The sequence below is a fragment of the Diabrotica undecimpunctata genome, chromosome 3 (assembly GCF_040954645.1).
Source record: "Diabrotica undecimpunctata isolate CICGRU chromosome 3, icDiaUnde3, whole genome shotgun sequence".
NCBI classification, from domain to species: Eukaryota; Metazoa; Arthropoda; class Insecta; order Coleoptera; family Chrysomelidae; genus Diabrotica; species Diabrotica undecimpunctata.
This window is the reverse complement of record NC_092805.1, coordinates 85,204,732-85,232,207: the sequence shown is the minus strand read 5'-3', so window position 1 is coordinate 85,232,207 and position 27,476 is coordinate 85,204,732. Positions and strand designations below refer to the sequence as shown.

At 31.9% G+C, this 27,476-nt stretch overlaps 1 protein-coding gene across 2 annotated transcripts in view; it reads right to left on the bottom strand.

The window, feature by feature from the left end:
* Lnk (SH2B adapter-like protein Lnk) overlaps positions 1–27,476 on the bottom strand; it is a 177,086-nt gene that overhangs the window by 96,833 nt on the left and 52,777 nt on the right. Inside the window, exon 7 of one of the 2 annotated variants that reach the window (XM_072526203.1) lies at positions 18,296–21,864. The exons of the other annotated variant lie outside the window; for it this stretch is intronic. Coding sequence (XP_072382304.1) covers positions 21,760–21,864 — 105 coding nt within the window. The 3' untranslated portion in view covers positions 18,296–21,759. Of the gene's footprint in view, positions 1–18,295; positions 21,865–27,476 lie in introns of those variants that run through there. 2 annotated transcript variants of the gene reach the window in all.

The window sequence follows — 27,476 nt, the reverse complement described above, 5'->3', positions numbered from 1 at the left end:
AAATAAATAAAAATGTCGTTTATTAGAAAGCATTAAATTGATTCAACTTTTTTCATACATAATATGTTTCATTGGTTTTTTTTTGTGTTATTAGGAAATTTATTAGACACATTAGTTAATTCTAAGGCGGAATGGAGTTCTCAAGGTCAGGTAACTATATCAAATCAAATCTACAAATCCTACAAGATACAACTTTAAAACCATATTATTTTTTGTAGTAACCCTGTATATTATATTTAAAAATTACATGTCTAACAATTTATATAAAATATATAAAAGTGTTATTTCTGCTGTTGTAGCGTCAATTATAAAATACGGAAAAAATACCCGATTGTAAGTACAATTCAGTAAGCAGTCAAATATAAAAAAGATCACTAATTTACAAAATACCTTCATGTATTCGAAAATTAATTTATTATCAATTATCCTAATCCTAATCATCATCCTAATCAAAAAGACATTCCATTAAGTCTTTTCGATAAGTAAAACTTAAATTTCTTATTTTGATGTTTATTGTGTAACTACCAGAACAACTTTTTTCATATATATACATCTGTATTTCATAATAATTTCGATACATGCCACCAGGTTATACAATAAATATGAGGTTCTGTTTGGCACAATGTATTACGTTAAATTTCAATGTAGTCTAGTCAGTTTTATTGCATACAGTCAAGTATTCTGAAACATTTTAATGATCAATAATATTGATGCGTAGGTGTAGTTTTATAGCCATGCAACAAAACAGACAACAAAATACTATCGCACACTTTTGTAGAATAAACTTGTATCAAAAGGCTATAATTTCTAGTCACTTGAGCGGACAATAACGCATAGAATTACTAGCACTGGCACTGGTGTGATTTCTCAAAAACAAAAATCAAACACTATATAATATAAGAGAGAAAAGACTATAAGATATGCCGAGTTGCACAACAGGAGAACAATCTTTAATAAGTCAACGCAGATTATGTCTTATGCTGACAATTTGGATTTGATCGCACGCACCACGCGAGGACTTAAAGAGATGGTTTCCAACTACTTGACGGCCGCAAAAATATGGGCCTTAAAATAAACGAGGAAAAAACCAAAATGTTGGAGTCGATACGAAATAACAGAGATAGAACTAGAAGCGCCGAACAAAAACTTTAGCATGAACCATTACAGTTTTGAGGTAGTACATAATGCAGTCACACTATTATCCTAATACGCTGATCAGCTTAAGTCACTAACTTCCTAATGTCCTAATCAGCTTAAGATGGAATACTGGTAGTTCTGTTATGACATTGTGAAGTCACACTCAATTTCTAATACGGTGATTGGCTTGGGTCACTAATTGCCTTATATGGTCACGAGTAGTTCGGTGATGACACATAAACACAGCGGAACGAGAGATAATAATTTGGTGTGATTTAATTATGACCATTGTGAACGAGTTTGATTTAATTTAATAAAATAGCTATATTTACGTAAATACGTGTTTTAACTATTTTAATAGACGATACTATTTTAATAGACGATAATAAGTTTACCTATCTGGGTTCTCTCTGAATAAGCGATAATGACACATCTGAAGAAGTAAAACGAACGAGACTGATAGCGAACAAATGTTATTTTGGTTTAAATTGACAGTTAAAAATAGAAATTTAAGCCAAAAAACCAAACTAATAATATATAGAACATATATTGTATCCTACCAGTGCTGACATGTGGGTCAAAAACATGGACTATCTCCAAAACAGATGCAAATCGTCTGCTCGTCTTCAAAAGAAAGATACTGCGTATAATATTGGGCACAATCTGTGAGAATAGTATTTGTAGAAAGCGATATAATTTCGTATTGTATGAGAAGTATAAAGAAATAGTTAGTGGTAGAGATGCAATATCTTTCATAAAAATAGGTAGGCTTAGATGGGCTGTACATGTGTCAAAATTTCCCACACAGACGAACCCTATTAGCGGCACCAGTAGAAAATAGGAGTAAAGATAGACCAAGACTGAGATGGAGGGATGGACGAAAACGCGTGGACGATCGGTTTATCCAACTGGCAACAGTTGGCGATGAACAGAAATGACTGGTGAAATAGACTGGGGAAGGTAGAGGCTCAACTAGGGCTGTAGTAATACTGATGATGATAAGCTTCTCGTTAATTTCACTAGATATAGTCGATAAACACTTCCCAAACTAAGCCATGAGGCACCGTAGTGAAGATTGTAAGGCACTAGGGTGAGAGTGTCGCCAACGGTTCCTTTGGGGCAACAGGTCGCACCCCATCATATATAGATCTTACCCTCGCAAGCGGGGCTCTGCAAGAGGTGGACTGGCTTTCCCTAGCTACCCGTGGGACCAATATGGGCAATCGAAATAAATAAAAAAACTCAGACCCAAAGGACTCCTAAGCGATATAATTGCATATTGTCGAGGCCAAGGATTACAGTTAAGTAAATATACAATGTGATGCCAACGCACACCACATCATATGTCGCAGCACAAACATTAACGCAAGAGGTGAGTCTATTCTAAATTTCATCCTATCTGAAGGTTTAATTATATCCAATATAGGAAACAAATCAACTTTTGTCACTAGGATACGCAAAGAAATGTTAGATTTACCACTTGCACAAGCAAAGTAAGTGATATTCTAACAAATTGGTATGTGTCTGATGAACCCCTTATGTTCGGATCACAGACATCTTAATTTATTTCCATCGGAAATTAAACACAGAAATCCTAGAGATACAAACTGGATAGGATATAGAGAATCCCTTAGCAGAAATCTCGGGAAAGTACGAACGTTGAAAGATGTAGAGGCTATAAATTCAGCAGCACAAACAGTAAGCGAAGCTTACCATGTAAACGGTCCGGAAAAAACAAGGAAGAATACGGGTAGTAATACAATCTGGTGGAACAACGGCTTAAAAAAGCTAAGAGCAGAAGTCCGAAGCCTATGTAACAAAGCAAAAAGTAACCAAGACTGCTTATAGGTATAAGCTAACGCTATACAATGAAGAAATTCGCAATGCCAAAAAGAATTCATGGAGAGAGTTTTGCGATGAGATTACAGATATCCCGGTCGGCTCTCTAATCCCTAAAGACCTAGCAAAGGATGGTTCTACAGTTATAGCCTTAAAGAAGTAGGTTTACTAAAGAAAGCTAATGGAAAATTGGCGGAGACCAAAAGGAAAAGTGTTAAAGAACTCATAAAGACGCACTTTTGGCCTCAACGAATGATGCAGATAGACCAAACGTCGACTAGGTAAAGTTCTATACACTTGGAAAGAGCCAAAGTAATCACAGGACCAAGCAGAATTAGATGGACTATAAATAAATTTCAGCCATATAAGTCTACAGGGACTTTTGCATATGGGATTAGAGGTATTGATACCACATATATGCAAGATCCTCAAAGCCAGTTTAGCATGGGGGTCGTACCGGAAATATGGCAAAAGGTTAAAGTCCTATGCTTGCCGAAGGTATATCGATGCACAAGATATACCTTTGACAATGAATTTAAAATTAATATACCAGGGCAGGGAAGACGGGAAGACTGAAAGGAAGCTGTACCAATACAAGCAGAAGCTACCTGGTACACTGATGGATCAGAAACATCTGAGGGTATAGGAGCCGGTATAGTAGGGATAAAGGAAGGAATACATTTCTCGGTAAATCTATCAGGATGTTACAATTCTCCAGGCGGAAAGAACGGCAGTACAATACTGCGTGGAAGAAATAGAGAGGCAGAAAAGAACACACCGTTCAATTGCGATATTCACAGATAACGAGGCAGCGCTTAACCCACTTAATTCTATAGAGAAGCTAGTATGGGGTTGGGTGGGTGCCCTAAATAAACTAGAAGACCGTAGCAAGGTTACGGTAGCCTAGGTAACAGGGCACGAGGGTCATAAGGGTAATGAAAAAGCAGATGAAATTGCCAAACGAGACTCATTAGGAATTTACCAGGAAGAAAGACAAGCGAAACAGTTCATTATAAAACATTCACCAAAATTTACAGCAGATCTAATAAGCAAAGACAGGAATACAGTCAAAGCCATAATAGGTCTATTAACAAGGCACTGTAAGCTGAATAGGCAGTTAAAGCTGATAGGATTGGCAGATGATGATCTATGCAGATTCTGTCACCTAGAGGAAGAAACAGTAGAACACATTTTGTGTCAGTGCGATAGCCTGACAAATGTGCAGTTCTTTATATTAGGCGAAGAAAAGCCACCGACAAAGAGCTACTTGGAAGGGTAGAAAATGTAATCTAGGATTAGATGATTACAATAGATCTAAGAAGTTCGCAGTGGATTACTCTAAATGTCACCTCATTAAATCTATCTATCTATCTAAGGTCCAACAGTGTTATTAATTAATACAAACATAAATTAACCAGAGACTACTTTATTTTTTACAGTTTTTTACAAATAAAGTAAATACGGAACGTACATTTCATTATTAACTTATAATTAAATCCTAAGGTGAAAAATCGAAATAACCTAAGAGATAAAGCATCAGCGCCACAATAGACAATAATTGCTGTACAAGCTTTTAGTTATACCGTATCTTTAGACCATTAGACCGTGAGATAGCTCGGTTCACTATTTCGCAACATGTTTGTATGCATATTTTAATAGATTATGCATTGTAAATAAATGTTTAACTCTTTAACGCTACAACATCAAAATAAACGTAAAATTTGTATCAAAACAGCAATTTAGTTTTACAATATATAATTGTTACGAGGATTGATTGAAATGGTTTTATCTATATACTTAAAGTAGAAGTCTACAAAACCCCCATATTATAAACAGTATAATCTCCAAATTCAACATATCGACGCTTGAAAGGTAAAACAGCTAATACGCCAATTGTGAATTTTACAGGAGAACCGTTTAAAGTTTGAAATTTTGAAAAAAAAATCATAATTTTTGTTGTAAGCATACTATCTTGACCAATCTTAGGAAAATAAATGTTATATAGTAGAATCCTTTTATGCTATAAAGAAATACTATATATAGAAAAATAGTTTTAAAATTAATGGCGCATTATACAAAGTGATTCTTGAATGCAAACAGGAGAAATGTATTATAAACATAATGCATTATATAACCAGGTAACTGAAAACGGCTAAATTACCAAATATGAGTAACTTTGTGAGAAGGTGAAATGTTTTATAATATATTTATGTTATGAGATGCATGCTATTAGAAGTGTCTTTTGTGAAAATTACAAGAATATAAGTCATTCTCTGTTTAAATTCTAATATTATTGTATTATATTTATTGCATCATTATTAGATATTCTAGACATTTTACATCAAAAGACGAAAAAAAATAGTTCAAGTTAATGGAAAATACTTTATTTCTACGAAAAAAAAAACAAGTGAGGTTTTTTGACAAAAACAATAAAAAACACATCAGCAATATTAAAGTTGAAGTCCAACTTCTTCGTCAGTTTCTGGAAGGACATCATTTACACTATTACCTCTAGGTAGATTTAAATATTCATTATGATATTGCAAGGGTATTACATTCGAGTGGCACAATTTGTTTAGATCGTTATATTTTTGTTTGCAAATTGACAAAGATGTTGGATATAAGTTGCAATTTGGTGGATTCTTTACTTTACCGCTGATTTGTATGATCTCCTCTTGAGCATCTGAAGCCATTGAAAACTTTGCATACATCTTAGTTGGTTCAGACTTCTTGAATGTAGCGACTCTTATTTTACTTATTTTTCCTGCAAGATTTCCTTTAAAATATTTGTCTGATATGTCATCCCATGAAATGAAATCTTTATGCAACATGGGGTGAACTGCATAAGGTTCAGGAATGTTACGAGCTAATTCAAAAACAGTTGGCCATTGTGAAGGTGCCCAAATAATATGCTTAGCTACGCTTTTTTCTATGACAGAATGCATGCTGTCAACTGGCATGTAGGAGTGATCTGGCAGAAGATAATTAATCTGGATCACATTTATATTTTTGCAGGACGTCAAGTTGTAGTGGAGAGAGGCCAAAACAGTAAGGTTCTTATTTTGACCTGGGCATGAGTCACAATAAAGCAGTAGTTTAGTGATTTTCCCACGGTCATCAATTTTTTTCATGAACGATACTAGACATGTGGCTATTTCGTTAGCTCCTCTCTTTCCTTGGCTTTCATTCCAATAATAGCAGTGGCCTTTCCTTGTTGGACTTTCATAGAAAGTAAAGTTATACAATGCCAATTTTCTGTAATAAAGTAGCATACTTTCCCCGTACGGTGTATTTAAAACTTTCTGTAAGTCGAAGGAGACACACAGGATACTTCTATTTTTCTCATGAATTTTTTGGTGATATTCAAATCTCTTCTTACTTTCAACTTTTTCTTTATCATGTTCTTGCTTTTCTACTTCAGTTTCCGGTCTAGGGTTGTTTTCGAAACCAACACACTTGACACATTTGTCTTTCTTGGGAATATGAATTCCGATATTGAATTCGTTCGTAAATATTTTTCTAAATAACCTTTCTGACACAACATCTATACCTGTTTCTATTTCTCTTTTCTTATATAGATTATAAAGATTTGTAATATTCTTAAACTCATTCGGCAAATAAAGTTTGGTGGAGTCTTTTCTTGCATAGTGTGACGGCACTGCTGGCAAACTTGTAATGAAGTTTCTTACAGAGTTCAACACTTCTTCTTTTGTTTTATTCGGAGGGATAGTTTTTCCTCGCATGTCCTCTTTTCCCAAACCATAACAAGTAATAGAGAGTGTGTAATATACATATCTTTGTGATACATTCAAAGTAGATAATAAAAACTTCAAACAAACTTAACGTTGTCCTTCACCTTCATTAATAAAATATAGAAATGTATTAGACTTTCTGCTTTCATGTTTTACTCTCTCTTAACAGATTCTTTCTTTGACATCGAAACAAGCCAATCGCGACGTCTTTGTGGAGATAGTGACCAAAAGTAATTAAATATATTCAATCTTCTTTCCTCAGATATATCGTTACAGAGATTAGTGCATTTCTTTGGTTGACATGGATTTGGTCCTATTTCTTTTGCTGGAACTTCTATACCATTTTTCTTCTTATATTGTTTGCCACTTCGATATAATTGTTGCCTTTCGCTCGCTTTATTAGGAAGATTTTTCTTATATGCTGATTCTCCCACTGTTCCATTTTCAGCAGCAACCGCTTTTGTTTTCTTCTCTTTCCTTTTCAATCTCTTTTTGGCTGCTGTTTCCTCTGTACTATCTTCTTCCTCAGACGAACCTTCCCAAGAACTTGAATCGCAGTCGTACTCTTTATCTAAGAAGTCTGTATAGGCCGATTGCAAAACACTTTTACGGCTACGAAAGTTAGCTACCTTGCTAGGTCCAGATGTGGTATCATCAGCTGAAACGTCTCCGGCAATACCACTATACAAGTCTATACCCACGGTTTCTTCAAGAACTGGTGAATTTTGAACATCTTGTACCAATCTTTGATTTGTATTGAAGTAATTTTGCTGGTAAACTGGGGTGTCAATATCCAAACATTGATTATTATTGGAGTGGATCTGCATTTCTTGGGAAACTATTGGTAAACATTCATCAGTCAATAGTGAATTTTCAGGAAAAACTTCAGACACAATAGCAGGAGCAACTACCGCAGATGCATTGTTTTGAATTGATTGTAAATCAGTATAAATTGGCGACGCCTGATAAATAAGTTCAGAGGAACAATCAGGTACAGGTTGGCTTTGTTCTAAATAATCCATAGAAGTGCGGCTGCAAGTATTTAAATTATGTTGTTCAATCACATTGAAAGAACCAGCAGCGTGATATAAACCCGTGACCTTCTGGATTACCTTTGTGGATGAAGAACAGCTTGTTTGAAGATCTATAATGTTCTTTCTGTTTTGAACTATTTTCATAATACGATCTGCTCGCGACATTTTTATCTGCAAAAAAAAATGCTTTGAAAGTAAAAACAACCTTCTTGTAAGTTATTATATTTTTTCAAAATGACACTTATAATATTTCTAAAATAAATGTTCGATACTAAATTTGAATACTATCTGTAAATGAATATTACCTACTGTTTTTTTATTCTTAATATAAATTAGTACTGTCACAAATTTCACTTTTAGTAACAAAAATTCAGAGGATTGGCTCTGAACAGAGTAATGTCAAGAAACAAATAAATTATAAAGCATTTTTATATCGTTTATGACACTCTCAAATTTAGCTGCTGTAAATCTTTCAATATTTTAAACTTTAGTATGAGAATACTATGTATAAAAATTAAATGTTTTTATTGCCAAGACTGAAATTCTCTTGAGCACCAAATAAGGAAGAAATGTGTCTAAGAGATTTATAATAAAACATTTCCCATTTGCCGCGAACATTTTGGCTCACATTGTGTACCTACCATAAAATAGAGTTTCTGTAGGTGAAGTATGAATTGAAACAATTGTTATTTACTTATCAGACTTGTGTTATTAATATTTTTTATAAGTGTTTTTTGCAAAATATTAATAAACCATGTCTTTACTTCTGTGTTGAGGTTATGTTTAAAATTTTAAAAATAATAAGTATAATAAGATTAATAATAAAAATCTAACTACAGAATATTTATAATTAAAACGAAACACTTACCTTCATGAACGAAAAAAATGTATTTATTACACCATACATAAACTGACAGAGAAAAACTAGTTGTTTACAAGCCGAATACCTAATGCAAGACTGGCCAAAAGTATCCGTTAGAACGTTAACATTGCATATTTTGTATCATGAAAACAAAGTGTAAATTGTTTAAAATGCTTTTTATCTTTGGAAGGACCGTCTTCGAAGTAGATAATGTAGCACGTGTGATATTATTTTAAACAGATAAAATGTATAATACGCCATCTGTACCCGTAACTGCCGTAAACAAAATTGTTTTAAGCACCACTATGCAATATATATTCTGCCATATGAAATGACTAACACGGCTTTAAGGCTCTAATACCTGAAAGTAAAATTGACTTATTTGCTAGAAGTAAACTTGTTAGGTGTGTTATACGACAGATAACATATTTTTGGACTAAAATTTGGAGCATAAGACACAGTTGCTTTCAAAACCATCCTAAAAATAAAATGTTTAATACGCCATAAAAGTATGTTATGGAATACTATGCGTTTATTTCTTCTCCGGACTAACTCTTTGTTTTGGAATTAAACAGAATATATTGACATGTATAAATTTATTATATTAGAGGATGAAAATTACACTCTGCTTGTTATTTCTTAAAACTATGAATATATAAGTTCTGTTATCTACAATTATTTAACGATGTTTCTGGATGGATTTGAGTACAAGAGATTGGACTCAAATATTAATATTAAAATAGCAAATACGGATAGCTTATCGAACAAAGAAATAAGAGAAATAAATTATTATTATTCCATAGATACGAAGTATTAGGTGAATAAACTAGCGAAACTTATTTATTCTAAATAGGAAAATATTTATGAAGAGTATTGATTCTGATTTCTAACAGCAAATAATTATTAGTGATTATACATGAGAACTTTTCATAATTGTAAATAACATATACCAGGTGACTAAAAACTATATAGAAATACATAGATACTTTAATTATCTTACATGTGAGTAGGTAGGTACATTACACCTCCTTTTGTAAGAATGAAAATAATTGTAAAATGAATTTTCATTTAAATGGTATAAAACATTTGTATACATTATTATTTTATTTTAACACATTTAAATAGTTTCTTTTAGTCTCGATAGTCTTTCACTTCGTCTTATCGGTGTAGTCTCTGTGAAACTAGTCTCTTCACACTTTTTGGATTCACTATAATTATTGTCTTTATTATGTTTACAATCTATACTTAAATCTGTCTCATGTACATGTTTTCGTTTACTTTGACATATATTTAGTGTTAAACAATTTGTAATTTGTTGACAACTATGTGACGGATTTCTACGAAATCGTCGGTAAAAATATTTAATTATCCTGTATAAAATATAAAGTAACATACATTTTATCAAAAATAAGATTGCATAAGTGAAATAAGAACTATTTTTTATTGTGTCTGAAAAATTAATATTTGTTTCTGAGGTCATTTTCTCTAAATTATCTAGTTTATGGCTTGCTAAATTTAATGCATCTCGATCGAGATTATTTAATTGTAAGGGAACAAGGTGTAATTTGGATTCATTATTTATCTTAATATCATCACAACAGACTTCTGGAAGGGATAAATCTGGAATGATAGACTGAAAATTACTTTCTTTTGGATTTGAGACAGATATCAAAATAGTTGATCCGGTGTAAGTTTTGCAATTATTCGAAGTAGAAAAAATACCTGTGTTTGAAAGAACAATAGATATTGGCGTACTAGTCTGACAGCTTAAAGTTAAATCTGTTGGTTTGGGTAAAACATATATCCAAGAATTTGGTTTGTTTAATTTATGCCAAATTTCATATTCTGTTTGAATTATACGAGTATCGCAACTAGATGGTATGTTTGTTATTGAAGTTAACAATTCAGTTTCACAAATTGGATTAGTGTGTGTAAATCGGAAAGTATCAGGATTTTTGCAAATAAGTTTTTCTTCATCTAATGAATAACAGTCTTCTAATGTATCAATAGTAACATAAATGTTTCTATTTTCTGAAAGAACAAGATATTTGACAGATGGAAGAATAAAGGTAAGTCTCTTTAATGTTGGATGAATTATAGGAAGAGATATTAGTTTAAAAAGAGAATAAGGAGTATTACTAACCAAAGGTATACTAACCGTAATTAAAATCTTGTTATCAAAATATATATATTTAAGTAAAATGATATCGAAATATTTATGAGCATAATCGATAGTCAATGGAAATGGATAAGTCGATGTACTAGGTAAATGCGTTACCGTTTTAGATAATTCTTGAATTAGTTGCTCAGGTGTTATAACAGAAGGATGAAGGTTATTATTTCTTGCAAATAGAATAACGTTTATTAAAGTAGAATATTCTTGTTGTAATTCTGTTATAAAGAAAGTTAGTAAGGTAAAATGTTCTTCAATTTTTTGTTTTAAATCTAAATTAAAATATTTATTATTCATTTTATCTGTGTAATTGGTAATTGATTCAAAATTTTTATCAAAAATCACTTTGTTTCGGTCTAGATTTGTAATAGAGTTATTAAAATTTGCAATCGTGGCTTTTACTACATGAATTTGTTGTTTTAGTAAATCAAGAAGATGATTTTCGTTACTTTCAGCTTTGTTAATAGCATTATTGAAATTTTCAGCATCATCACTGTCTAAGGTACCGAATAAGGTCCTGAAAACAGATCCAATTGCATTAAATAGAGCGCGTTTTGGTCTAAAATGTTCATGCAGAATTATGTTTTTTAAAGTTTGTTCATCTTGAAAGAGTCTAGGTATGATTTGTCCTAAGAGTTTTAGTGAAGTATCGCATAATCGTAATTCAATAAGAACTGGTTTGTTTTGACACAGTCTTAATGTTTTTTGATAGGTGAGATCTACAAAATTTAATTTGTCTGTAAAAGGTTGTAAAGGAATATGACTTAATATGTTCCAATGAGTTTCAATAAATTGAACATTTTTTATGTGTTCGTAATAGATTCCAGGTGATTTGTTGATAGGAGTATTGGTATATTTCTTGTGAATTTGTTCACTATTTGTCAGCCATATTATTGCATACCTGAAACAAAAGCATGTTTCAATCTATTCATGTGAACTTTTATTGGTTTTTTATTTACTAAAATTGTGCAATTGACAGGAGAATTTATCTCTAGAATTTTATAAGGTCCATTATAATTTTGTGTAAGTTTTTTGGTTTGACCCTTCTTTGTTTGCTCATTTTGGAGATATACTAATTGTCCTTCTAAGAAAACGGTGTCATTAATCTTTTGGTCATAATATTTTTTACTGACTACTTTAGATTCTAATAGATTCGTTTTTGCTAACTCATGAGATTTTCTAAGCTTAAGTGTTAAATTATCTAAATAATCTTCATATGTATATTTGAGTTCTACTGGTCGTATTATACTGCTAGGTAGATTAGGTGTATATCCAAATATTAGTTCATATGGTGTGAATTTGGTTGAAGTATGATTAGTTGTATTATATGAAAACATAGCAAAATCTAGCCATTCGTCCCAATCGGATTGATCAGCTTTAATATAATGTTTAAGGTAGTCTGCTAAAGTAGCGTGACTCCTTTCTAATGCAGCATTTGATTCTGGATGATAAGCAGTACAATTTATATGTCTGATTTTAAAAAGCTTGGCGATTTGAGAAAATAATTTGGAAGTAAAATCTCGGCCTTGATCAGTAACTATTATATCGGGTTTTCCAAACTTGCAAATAAATCCACGAACCAGATTTTCAGCGATAGTCTTGGTTTCATGATTCGGAATTGCATAAGCTTGAGAAAATTTTGTTAAGTCATCTTGTAATGTTAATATGAACTTATTACCTGACTCGGTTAAAGGTAAAGGACCTACTATATCTAAAAATATTTTTTCTAATGGATTTGAGCTTGTTGTTGTTATCTCCATGGGCTTTACGAATTTTTTTCTAACGAGTTTATTTTTCTGACAAGATTCACAGGTTTTTATAAAGTTTTTAATATCATTTTTCATATTATTCCATTTGAAATGTTTTTTTATACGATTGTATGTCCGATGAAAACCAGAGTGTCCAGCCGTAGGACTAGTGTGATTCTCTTGTAATATTGTAGTTATTTCCTCAGGTTCAGGATTTGTTAGTATATCATGATAAATGATAATAGATATATCAGTTTTTCTAAAAATAAATCTAATCATAGATCTAATTTTTCCCCAACTTAATTTATCGTAGCTAAAAGTTATTCTGGGTAGGCAAATTTTTAATATTTTATCGTTTAATAACCAGTCTCTTAATTTTATTAGGGAATTAAATATATCTTCATAAGAGGTATTGTCCCAATAATTATTTTTTATAAATATGTAATAAAAGTTTTTATTTTGATCAGAAATATATATAATGTCATTTAGTCTTGGATTTTTGGCTTTCAATTTTTCTATATGACTGAATTGTTTATTTATTTGTTTCTGAACGATCTCATTAAAATTTAAATCTACGGAAACAAACAATGCTAAATTTTGTGAAAATGATGTAATCTTTTCATTTGTTTCTTTTATATTATCATTTGTTATTAATATAGTTTCGGATTTAGATAAGAACTGTGAATAAGTGTCATTATTTTCTTTACTCATTTTGTTTATTTGTAAGGTGATTGTTGCCGGGTTTTTGTTTTCTTCGCAAATATTTGTTTCAGATATGGTTAAAGGAGGACGACTTAAACAATCAGCATTTTGATTTAATTTACCTGGTTTATAAATAATTTCATAGCTATATTCTTCTAATGCTAATCTCCACCTAACGAGTCTTGATCCGGGATCTTTTACATTAAATAGCCATGTGAGTGGTTTATGATCCGTATAAATGAAAAATTTATTTCCGTACAAATATGGTCTAAAGTGTTTAACACTCCATACAATTGCAAGTAATTCTTTTTCTGTTGTGCTATAGTTTGATTCCGCTTTGTTCAAGGTACGACTAGCATAAGCAATAGGTAAATCATCTGGTACTTTACCTTGAGAAAGTATGGACCCTATTGCATAATTACTAGCATCCGTTGTTAAGACAAAGGGTTTGGTAAAATCTGGATACTGAAGTATTGGTTCTGAACAAAGTATTGATTTCAGGTTCTCAAATGACTGTTGTTGAATGCTTGTCCAATTAAATTCAACATTTTTCCTCAGCAGTTTTGTTAAAGGTTGTGTTAAAGCACTGAAATTTTTTATAAAGCGTCTATAATAACCAGTGAGACCCAAAAAGCTCTTAATATCTTTTTGTGTTCTGGGTATAGGAAAATCTGTAACAGCACATACCTTTTTTTCGTCCGGTTTGACACCAAATTCAGTTATTAAATGTCCTAAATACATTACTTCGCGACGAAAAAATTCGCACTTATCTGGTTGTATTTTTAAGTTGAATGTAGACAATTTTTCGAATACTTCTTTTAATCTTTTATTATGATTTTCTAATGTATCGGCATGAATGACTATATCGTCGAGATAGACAAAACATCTGTAATTTTGTATTCCTGAGAGGACAGTATTCATTAGCCTTTGAAAAATACTGGGAGCATTTTTTAATCCAAATGGCATTCGTGAATATTGATAATGTCCAGACGGAGTTGAGAAAGCAGTCTTTGGAGAATCCTCAGGATCCATTTTGATCTGGTGAAATCCTGATGTTAAATCTATTGTTGAAAAATATTTTGAATGACCCAATTGGTCTAATATATCGACTATATTCGGAAGTGGAAATGAATCTCCTATAGTAATATCATTTAGTCGTCGATAGTCTATAACAATTCGCCATTTCTTCTTTGCTGAAGCATCGGCCTTTTTTGGCACAACCCAAAGGGGCGAATTCCATGGCGAAGTTGATTTTTCGATAATACCTTGATCTAGCATACCTTTTATTTGAGTTTCGACTTCATGTTTGTGTACTTCAGGATACCTGTATGATTTAGTGCTAATAGGTACATTAGAATTTAAAGGAATTTTGCAAGTTATGGCATTTGTACTGGTAAGTTGATCTCCTTCCAGATAAAAGATATGATTGTACTCCTTGCAAATAGAAATTAAAGATGATTTTTCTTCACTATTTAAATGATCTGTTCTCAAGGCATTTTTTAATTTAGCAATTCTGTTAGAATTCGTATTATCTTTATAAGAAGACATTTTTCGTATATTTGCATTGTTTTGTAAATTTGGAGTTTTTTCTATTGCTACTTGAATATCGTTTAATTCAACATCCGTTTCAGTAGTGTTTACGATTGAGGTTAAAAAGAAATCATTTTTTACTTTAACAACACTAGGACATAAAAATACACCTTTAAAGATTTCGCGTTCGGGACATAATCCTTCGCTTAATTCATTATTTATTACTTTAATTTGAACAATTGTTTCAGTTCTTGCGGATAGAATAGTTTTATTACTTCTTGAGTTAGAATTAGAGTTTTGATTTAGTATAAGATCGTCTGAACAGGATTTTTCTTCTGAACAGGATTTTGATTTATGATTTCGTGAAGAGTTACAAGTTTTATTTGTGCATATCTCAGTGGATTTTACACATTTTGGACTTGAATTTTCTTTGGATTTAGAGTTAGATTTAGATTGAATTGGATTGGATAGTAGTTCTTCACTACTTAAGGTTATTTGGATATCATTGGTTTCTAAATAAGAATGATCCTCTATGGATTTAGCATCATAAGGAAATATTTCATCGATATTAGAACTTGTCTCGATATTTTGATCTCTCAGAAATTCGTCATTGTCATTGTTTAATGGAGATTTTATATATTCGATTGAAATAGAACAATTTTTAAAGTTTAATTTATTTTCTTTATAATCAATTTGGCATTTATTTATTTCAAAAAAATCGCTACCTAATATACCGTCGAAATGAAGAGGAAAATCGTCTTCTACGACATAGAAAACATGAGTTTGGACAAAATCTTTTATCTTGAAATTTACGTTACAACTACATATAGTTTTATTTGGATTTAAGACATTTTTATCAATGCCTCGTAGAGTAATAGACTTAGAATAAATTTTTGGAATGTTTAGTATTTTTGAATATTTAATTAAAGAAATATCTGCGCCTGTATCGATTAGAAACTTGCAAGAGGATGGATTAGAATTATTTACTAAGGGTAAATCTACATAGGAAGTGACTGAGAAGTTGATGGTTGTGATACGGCCTGAACTGAACGAACTCCTCGAGAATCGACCGTTGGTTGTCGAGGATTCTGGAAGTTTAAAGAATTTGTTGGATTTTTGTTTTTATTGTTAAATTCGCGTTTTCTACATTCTTCTATAACGTGACCTGGTTTTTTGCAGTATCTGCAAAAACGTTGGGAAGTGTTGGTATTTTCTTTTCTTAAGTTTGGAGGAAAATCAGAATTGGAATTTGAATTTGAAGGTTTATAATTTTGATTTTGAGAATTTGACCTTTGAAGATTTGAATTAGGATATTTTGGGTTTTGAAAACTAGAATTTTGAAGATGTCTAACATTTCTATCTGAATTGTTTTTATATCGACAGTTATTTGAGGAATGGTTATTTCGTTTGCAAATATTACAGAATGGTCTGAAAATTTCTTGTCTTGATAACTGTTCTTGTTCTTCGGCAATTGCTATAGCAACAGCTCTTTCTAAGGAATCTGGATTTCGGGCTTTGATTAAAATAGAGAGGTCTTTGTTTAATCCTCTAATAAAGACATTTAGTGCTTGAGTTTTTAAGAGTTTAGTACATGCATTTCTTGCATCTGGAGATAAGTCTGGATCAAGTGTATTTATTAATTTTATATAGCAATTTTCAACTTTATTTGCAAATGACATTACATTTTCACTGGGCATCTGACGTAAGGAATGTAATTCCAATTGCCACTGACCTTCAGTTCGGCGTTCAGAATAAGCATCTAATAAGAAGTCTTTTAAATCTTTCCATTCGTCAAATGTTCTGTTTCTAGTTATGGCCCTAGCTTTATCGGTTAATTTAGTTTCTATAATGGCTAATAAGATGGGTTTGGATTGCGGATTTACTAAATTGTATGCTTTATCACAATTGTCTATGAATTCGTATAATTTTGATTTTGTACCATCAAATCGAATGAGAAGTTTTTCAGCTATTTCAATTGATACTGACATTTTATTTGAATTAGAAGTAGAAGAATTTGAAAGAGAATTTGAGTCGGGAGAAGGTATTTGTTCGTCAAATAAGTTACTTATATCAGGATATAAAGTAGACATACGTTTACAAGATTTTTAAAATATGAGACAGAATTTAAGATAGAATGTACTTACGAGTAGAATATTGTTGTTGGTCGCATAGTCTATTATTCCACGGGTTCACCTCTACTTCCGATGGAACTACAATTGGGTTATGACTGGAACTGGATTTCGAACTGGATGTACTGGACCCCAATGTAATTAGTTGTAGTGGCGATTTTTCCACACTGACAGTTTTTTTTTGAATGATTCCTCGAAGGAAACAAGTCAATTCAAAAATTCCTCAGCTCTCCTTCTATCAGCAATCAGAGGAACTCTGCTACTAATATCCCACGTTCTGACACCAAATTTTGTTATGGAATACTATGCGTTTATTTCTTCTCCGGACTAACTCTTTGTTTTGGAATTAAACAGAATATATTGACATGTATAAATTTATTATATTAGAGGATGAAAATTACACTCTGCTTGTTATTTCTTAAAACTATGAATATATAAGTTCTGTTATCTACAATTATTTAACGATGTTTCTGGATGGATTTGAGTACAAGAGATTGGACTCAAATATTAATATTAAAATAGCAAATACGGATAGCTTATCGAACAAAGAAATAAGAGAAATAAATTATTATTATTCCATAGATACGAAGTATTAGGTGAATAAACTAGCGAAACTTATTTATTCTAAATAGGAAAATATTTATGAAGAGTATTGATTCTGATTTCTAACAGCAAATAATTATTAGTGATTATACATGAGAACTTTTCATAATTGTAAATAACATATACCAGGTGACTAAAAACTATATAGAAATACATAGATACTTTAATTATCTTACATGTGAGTAGGTAGGTACATTACAAGTAGTTCAAACAGCCTAAATTCCCTTTGTACATACATAGAAAAATTCACTGAATCTTATGGTGTATAAAGTCTATTTTGCAAAAAGTGGCGTATTATACATTTTACCTTTCAAGCGTCGATATCATAATTGATTATTTTATAAATTCCTCATTTTTAATGTTTATTGAATGACTTCATATCATGAAAGCAAATATTTATCTAACTTTTTAATTATTCTTAATATACAGAAACTAGAAAATTCTTTTTTGTTCAACAACTAACAAAATTTTTTTTTAATTATCATTTAAAACAATAATATAAATTTAATTCTAAAAAACACCCTCTTTGGACATATACTATTTGATGTTTTTTTTAAACTACCACAGTTGGTTGTTACCTTAGACAAGGAAAGAGAGGGGGCGTGTAATCGTATGGAATTAACTGAAGCCTAAACCAGAAAGTTTGCCAGGTCGTATTTTGTTTCTTCAGTAGATGAGAATAATGGATATATATATATATATATATATATATATATATATATATATATATATATATATATATATATATATATATATCAATAAATAGATTTTTTTCAAAATTTATAATAAAACACTGACATAATGATCACTTTTTGAACATAATTTTATCATTACATATTTTTTAGTAGATCAATAAAATGTTTCAGTAAATCAGTAAATTAAAGTTAAAATCATTAAATCTACTTAAAAATCAGTACACTTGGTAACCCTGCGAGTGGTAGTAATGGGCTACATACAGACACCAAAACATGGCGGTCACATAGATACTGGCTTCACTTTTCGAAGGTTTATTAAATGAGCGTTACCTGTCCTCTCTCTTTCCTTGTCTATGGTTGTTACCTCTTAGGGAATAAGGTTTTCTTGTTCGAGCTAGGAAATTGTATGTTCCCTTAAAAAATGTAATCCCTTATCATCGAGCTAGTGTCTTATTAATTTTAATATTAATTACTCAAATTACGTAATTTGAGTAATGAGTCATCTAACCTCATCATGTGGCTAGTTCCGAATGCTATATAGACGTAAGTAATAACCACATTTTCATTTTAACAGTCCAAATTGTACTCCTTTTGTATTAATTTTTAAGTGGTTATACTTTTAGGTTTTTCACTGAGGATCATCTCATAGGATCGAAAACGCTGTGGAAGTTTATAAATAAATTTTGAATAATTTTTAAAAAAATTTAATCATAAAATTTTATACCATTGTACAAAAAGAGGTTTTTACTTCATTGTAAGTTTTTTAAACTGTGGTATAGAGCCAACACTGGGAATTTTCAAACCTTTTAAATTTTGTAGAATTTTTGTTCGCTTTATACGTGTTGTATCAACGTTATTTCCGTTCGCTATTCTACGATGTACTTGTTCATTGTATTATCCATGTGATTTCCACTTTCTTATATATATAATTCCACAAGATAACTGCAAGTCATTATATATTTATTCAAAGAATCTTATTCTACCGACTCCTCTCTAGTCGATTAAATCTATTGATATGTCTTTTTTTCTACTTCTTCTTCTTCAAGTGCCCTCTCCGCTACGGAGTTTGGCAATCATCAGTGTTATTCGTATCTTTGAAGCTGCTCTAAATAATTGGTTAGATGTGCACTGGAACCAGTCTCTTAAATTGCGCAGCCAAGATATACGTAGTATCCCCACGCTTCGTTTGCCCTGAATCTTTCCTTTGATAATTAACTGGAGCAATCGGTACTTTTTCCCACTCATCACATGACCAAGATATTCCAACTTTCTTCTCTTGATGGTGATCAACAGCTCCCGTTCTTTGTTCATTCTGCGAAGAACTGTTATTTTGTTTGTCCAAGGTATTTTCAAAATTCTTCTGTATATCCACATTTCGAAGGCTTCTACTTTATCGGTATTGCTCTTGTTTAAAGTCCAAGTCTCTACTCCGCACAGCAGTATCGAGAAGATGTAGCATCTAACCAATCTCATTTTCAGGTTTAAGTTAATGTCATGACTTCCCAGAATGTCCTTCATATTAACAAAAGCAGCTCGAGCCTTTCCAATTTTAGTTTTTATTTCTTCTGTGATGCCATTGTTGTTATTAACACCTATTCCCAAATATTTATATATGTGCACCCGTTCGATTTCGTTATTGTGAATGTACAGGTTTGCATTCAATCTTCTTGACGTTCATTGTTAACCCTTTCTCTTCACTAGCTGTGACTACCTTTATAGTCTAACTAACATATTTAAAATCCCTTGCAGGTCTTCTACTGTCTCCGCCATTAAAACCGTATCATCTGCGTATCTAATATTATTAATTGGTTGGCCGTTAACTTTTATCCCAATCTCTTCTTCCTCCAATGCTTTCTTCATAATTTCTTCCGAATAGAGATTAAATAGCATTGGTGACAGCACACATCCTTGTCTAACTCCTTTTTTAATTTGAATTTCATTTGTTGATATTTTCGATGCGTGCGACTGCCTTCTGATTATAATATAGAGTAGATATTATTATTATATCGCGAGTGTCTAACTGTTTAATTTCCAAGATCTCTAAAAGTTGGTCATGCTTGTCGTTATCAAACGCCTTGTTGTAATCAATGAAACAGGCGAATACATCTTGATTCACATCCAAACACCTCTGTGTCAAGAAGTTAAAGGCAAATAATGCTTCGCGAGTTCCATATCCCTCCCGGAATCCAAACTGGGTTTCTCTGATATCTTCTTCCAATTTTCTGTAAATTTCATTATGAAATATTTTGAGGAATATTTTTAAGATATGGCTTATCAGACTGATCGTGCGATGATCACTGCACTGCTTAGCATGTGCCTTCTTGGAAAGAGGAACAAAGGTTGATCTTAGCCATTCTTCAGGAATTATACTGTTTTCATAAATCTTGTTAAATAAGTCTACTAACAAATGGATTCGATCTTCGTCTATCAACTTTAGTATATCCGCTGGTAGCTCGTCTGGTCCTGGAGCTTTGCTATTCTTTGATGATTTCACAGCTCGCATTACTTGTTCTTTGCTTATTTCTGGACCTGTCTCCTCTGGAAAATTATCACAAGGAGGCTTTTCATTTTTTAAGGAGGCTTATCATTTTTTTCTACATTCAATATTTATCTCCAAAACTTATCAGTATTTCCTATCGTCTTCTTCTCTTAACTTTAATTACTTTGCATTTTTATTCTGGTCTTGCGCCAATCATGGGTTAGCCGCATTTTAGTATTATTTGTTCAATTTTGGATCTTTATATATTTAGGTCTCGTTACAACTGTTAAGAAAGTTTTCCAACTATCACACCATGTTTTAGATCTGGACAATTTTTTGCTTTCATTCTCCAGCCTACTTTTTTTGGATCATTTATATCCTAGCTATCTTTCCATTGTCGTCTTTATGAAACTATTCATTTAACCATTTTCTCCTCCAACTCTTTGCAGTGTCTCTCCATTCATCGATCTGTTTTCGTTTCATCATTAGTTACTCTTTTATAATGTTTCTGACTCGATACATAAATACAAAGAAATCTTAGGTACACGTTGCAGACTATTATTTTGGTTTGAACAAGTTTCTTTGATATCACTATAGTTTGTATTTTTGTAAATTGCCATTTTATCTTTATCTAAATCTAAATAGTACATAGTATTATTTTCAATTTCTGTTAATTATACATCATTTGTCCAGTTATTTTATAAAGATGTGTTAAGCATGTACTACTCTATGTCATTTCGCCGAATAATTTGTTCGTCATACTTCTTGTTATGTTTAATTCTATTTTGTTCTTTTGTTTTAAGATTTTTGGTAGTTTGCTGTATTGAAATTTAAATTATTTCAATAATAAGTTGTTGAATCTACGTTAGCTAAAACTTTTGACAATTTATTTTCAATCGCCATGCCAAATGTCGTATGTTAAATATAATCTTACAAAAAAGATTGCGCAATCATATTAGGCCTATTCAATTAATCCTCGCAAACGGTACTAGATCTATGTTTTTATAACAAAAAGGGGTATTTAAGCTCAAAAAAGTTGTTTTTTCTTTAAGGAACAAATTACCTTCTATCTTTACTTAAACGAAACTGTACTGATTTTCAATGGCGCGAGAAGAAGCTTCCGCTTGTATTTGTTCTAATGAGGTCTCTTGCGTTCTAACACTACCATTGTACGTTTGAACCTAAAAAAATTTTTCAGGCTCTAGAGGTAGTTGTAGCTGATGATCTTGAAAATTTTAGGTATTGTATGGAATTCTCACTTTAGTAGTTTGTAGTAGCAATGGAAGAAACATTTTGTTATATAGGTCAGAGACTAACCTAAAGAAATGCAAATTATCTTAAAATTATTAATGTTTTTTACTTATATTTGACATAAATATCTTTTCATCCTAAGGGAACTAGAGTATAATATTCGCCAAAATAAACAGGACCGAAATTAAGATGGCTATGATATTGCACTTGCAATATGTATTTGTCATATTTGGCTTATTTATCATTAACGATCATATTAACAATGCTATATCATTAAAATCGCCTGGAAAATGGTTCAGATAACTGAATAGTTTATGATAGAGAATTATTTCCGCTCACACTATTAAAGTGTACACAGCTTTTTCCACCGTAATGGCCGCTTACAAAGGCGATATCTAGTCTGACGATACTTATTGTTCTCTGTCCTTTGCACTAGCCTAATTCGACTTGTAAGCGTGGTAGAAACGAGTTATTCTATTTTTTATCAAACTCAAACGACCTCGTATGGATGAGTGAAACGTACTACGATTATAAACTGCCGCCAAGAAATTAAGGAAATGAAATATCAAGAATCTTACAACACGCCTGGTCATCGTGGAAAGAGTCAACAAACTCCCTTAACATGGGGAGGCACATTCCAAAAAAAAGGAGAATAGGGTACAATAGAGATGTGTAAAGGGGTAGTGAAACGTAATATATGATGCCGGATCCTGTTAGCTTCTCCTACTCGAACCCTGTCTTTACCCCCAAGTTGGCACACACTGCTAACCTGTACCCCATTGGAGATTCGATAACCAACTCCCAGTGGAAAGGCTGACGAAGAAGGGAATTTTGGTCATCTAATGAATAGGGAGTTAAGCGAAGGGCTAACAACCCTCCCTTGTAAAACTCAATTGTTGCGAATACAATGACTGAGACAACCGGTCGGAGTTTACAACGATGAACTCAGCAAAGTAAAATGGCATGAAATTAAAATTTGGAAGATGGAATATGCAAACCAGATAAAAGCCTATAATTAGTTTGACAGAAGAACTTACGTATTAGAAAAAAAAAGAGATGAAATTGCCAGAAATCAGATGAAAGAGTCAGGGAGAAATTCGTGAAAATAAATTCTCAGTATACTACTCCGGAAAAGAAACACATTGTCTTTGTAGACAAGGTGAAAGTTGAGTAGGGTTAATGGTAACTTATGACTGAGAAAATCTATTATCGCATTTACACCAATATGAGATCGAATTTGCACTATAAAACTCAAACGTAAATCGCATAACGTAACAATGGTCAATGTATATGCACTAACGGAGGATTCTGAAGAAGAGGTAGAACGATTCTGTTAAGATCTACAGGAAGTATGTGATAAAATCCAAAGACACGATACTGTTATAACATTAGGTGATTTTAATGCTAAGCTGAGAAATAAGGAACTTTTGTAAACATATTTGGAAAATATAGTTTACATACTGAAACCAGTTAAAATGGACTTGAGGTAGCGCAATTGGCAGGAATAAATAATTATATAAGGACCACGGAAAATACCAGGAAAATACCAGAAACCAAAGAAGCCAATAAAATTGACCAAGTCCTAATCTCAAAAAGATTTGCAACAAACATAACTAATGTCAGAACGTATCGCAGGGGTGAACTCTGACTCAGATCATTATCTTATGGGGACAAAACTGCGGTATAAAATCGCAACAGTGGCAAAAGGCGCAAATAATCAACTTAAAAAATGGAATCTTGAAGTATTCAAGAACCCAAAAAAGAAACCAAAGAGAAAGCAGTGCAGAGGAAGTAGTGAGAAGTTAAAAATAATCATAACGGAATCTGCAGAAGAAACCGTCGGAGAAGGCAAGACAGAAAAAAATGCGGAGTGTTATGATGATGAATTGCGGCCATTCATTGGACCTGAATCCTTCTGAGGCGTTGCAAAGACAGTAACAAGAACGGCTACAAGGAAGTGGGTATCTGGAATGGTGGAGGAATTCACAGGCGAAACAGTTCATTACAGAACATTCGCCAAAATTTACGGCAGACCTAATAAGCAAAGACAGGAAAACAGTCAAGGCCATAGTAGGTCTTCTAACAAGGTAAACTGAATAGGCACTTGAAACTAATGGAATTATCAGATGATGACCTGTGCAGATTCTGTCACCTCGAAGAAGAAACAGCAGAGCACATTCTATGTTAGTGCGACAGTCTGGCAAATGTGCATTAGGGGAAGAAAATCCACCGGCAAATAGCTACATGGAAGGTACAGTCTCGAAGCTATTAGACTTTTTAAAAATGGTCAGAAAGTAATTTATAATGAGAAGACAGTACAAGCGATGCAAAAGAAAGAAAAGAGAGGCTATGAAAATACAAATACAAGAATTTCTACTTTCTGGTATAATCTATAATGCATTATTAGAAGATTCAGAGAAAATATTCATACTATATATTCACCACAGACAATATATTCATACTAAAAACGATTCAAGAAAAAGCTTATGAATATGACATAGGCATTTGTATGTAGACTTTAAACAACCTTATGATAGTGAGAAGAAACAAAATACTGAAATATATTATAAACCTGGGTATACCTAACAAATATATCAGCCTCATAAAGATGAAGTAAGCAGCAGTAGGAGAAGATGGAGAGCTGACTCCCCTATTTGACATCAACGGGGGGGTAAGGCATTTAGAAGCACTATCCCATGGTGTTCAACCTAGTTCTTGTGGTATTTATCAAAAAACCATTGTAACTGGCCATATAAATACCTAATTGGTACAAATGACTGCATATGCAGATGATGTAGCTGTCAATGGCAGGAGCAAGCAACGATTAATCGAAGTGTTCAGAAAAATTGATTCCGAAGCATGAAAAGTGGGGCTTAAAATAAGTGAAACAAAAACCAAGTCATGACAGTCACCTGACAATGTAAACAATATCGTAATAGACAACTATACCATCGAACATGTGGATGCCTTGATATATTTGGGCACATAAATCATTAAAAATAATTCCGTAAGTAACGAAATTATTACACAAAAGAACCAAAATGACTATTTATAAAACATTAATTAGACCCGTAACAATGTATGGTTGTGAGACCTGGGTCACACACACACACACGTCAAAAAAGAAAAAGAACAACTCAAAATACTCGAGAGGCAGATAATACGCCGGCTATATAGTCCGGTGTAAAAGGAGGACGGCATTTAAAAAATCAGAAGAAACTACTAGATTAATGAATTGAATAAAGCAACAAATAAAATGTTATAATGGAAGCCGACAGGAAGATGAAAGAACAGAAGACCCAGAACGAGTTGGATGACGTGGAAGGCGAAATGAAAACAATGAACGTATGACAATTTCGGAAAATGGAACAAGAAAGGTACGAATGAAACGACATAACTAGACAGGCAAAGACTTATCCAGGGTTATGATGCCAACAGAAGTAGAACAAAGTACAATAGAACTTCGTTCAGTGTGTATAACCAAATTCTACTAAACGGACTTTTTATAATAAAAATAAAAAAAATTGTATATTGATAATTGCTTCGATCTCAACGTCAAAACGTTATTAAAAGTTTTATGTTCCCAATTATATTTCGTCGGGCTAGTACTTATTTGTTCCATATGCCAAATTCTCATTTTGAGATATTTACATTTAAATATTTTGGTAATATTTACTCGTTTATTTTAAAACTCAGGAAAATGATGTTAATTCTAAAAAAAATATTTAAAATGGTGTGTTGGATTATGCCTTCAAATTTTTACTGACTCTTTCTAAATTTGAAAAAAAAAAATAAAAACCTTTGCTTATGGAACAAAAAGTAAAATTAGTACAGGAATTTGCACATTTGTTCCATATGCAATGAAGTACAAAACTGAATTATTTTATAACGTTTTAAGTAAAATATTTTAGTTTGCGTTTCTATATATCTTATATGTATCATTCTACAGTTAGATCACAGTTTATTACATTATTTCTAATCTTATATTACTGCAACTTTAAAAAAATACAAGGGTATATCAAAAAGAAAACTCCTTTTTGCTTTTAAAATTTATTAATAATTAAAACATGTGTATGTAAAACAAACAGTAAATAAAAGTTAAATATTCTCCGTAGGTACCTACTCATAACGTAATTGAAACAAATAATTGCAGTTGGAAGAAATAAAATCATTTATTTAGTGAAGAAAATATTGTTCTGTACAATATTTTGTCAAACTCAGGCATGTAGGCAAACATAGACACGATATGCTTTATTTTTTTAGCGTCGACTGTAGGTTTTTCGGTAATAACCTTTACCATGGAAAAGTTAATAATAATATTATGATCGTTTTTGCCCTGTTTTTTAGCAGAGCCGCGTCTTATGTTTATTAATTCTAATAAAAGTAACATTGTCATTTTTATTAAAATCACATTTAAAACTAATATGCAAGAGGACATCTTTTTTATAGTTAATTTGTTTAACTTTAGTAAAAGGCAGATCTTTAAAATTTAGAGTTTGGCTTACTGTTTGAAAATTTAAAAATCTTCTTTTTTTAGTTGCAGCACCTTGAGGGGTGCTTTACAGGGGGGTATATTTACGAGGTGTTTTAAATACTTTTCTATTTTACTGTGAACAGAGTCGATTTCTTGAATTAAACTATGTCCGGGCTCTGAAAATTTTTGTTCAACTGTATTAATGCGATTATTGATATGTAAGAAATACTTTATAGCTAAGGCCATGTGTGAATTGCGGTTTTGGGGTCACAAGAATCCGACCATAATATAAACTTATTTACATTAGGATTTGTTTCTGAAATTGTATTTAATAGTTTTATAAGAGCACTGGCAATGTGATTACCATTACGGCCTGAAATGGCTTCATCCAATAGAGCACAGTAGGTAATTTTACCTGTAGAGCAGTGAACAGTTAAATTATATACTGAAAACTTTTTTTTATAAAAAAAATTTGACACTTCAGCTTTTGGTAGAGCAAAAACATTTTGCATATCAAAGCATAAAACAGCAGTAGACTGGTCAAATTTGTATGCGTTTCTATCAAAGTCTCTTTCTATTTTTCCTTCGATTTTATTTTTTATGTGAAAATCATTGTTTTTTTATTTTCTTTAGTTTTATTTTCAATTAATTTGTATTTCTCGCAGATATCACATCTATCCTTTTTTGGTAGAAAAAAACCAAATTATATTCTCTTGTAAAAATTTCTCTATACTTATGTGATTTAACAGGAAAATTACTGAAGTCACTTTCTAGGTATAGTCGATACATTTTTTCAATAGAGAGACACGGATCTAAATACAATCTAACACGATCTGATCGACAGTAATGAATCTCTATATGGGGGAATGGCTCAATATGTTTTCGTACCCTATCTACAGCTTCCAATGGTAAGACTTTCTTTACGTATTTTCCTTTCAAAGGAGTCCGAGCAATCCCTGAGTTATCCTTATAGTGTTTTTTAAAGAAATAATAAATTCTCTGTTTACTAATGTTTAAAGTAGTTAAAAAAAATTCCCTACATACTCTAATTTGCTTATTTAAAACCTC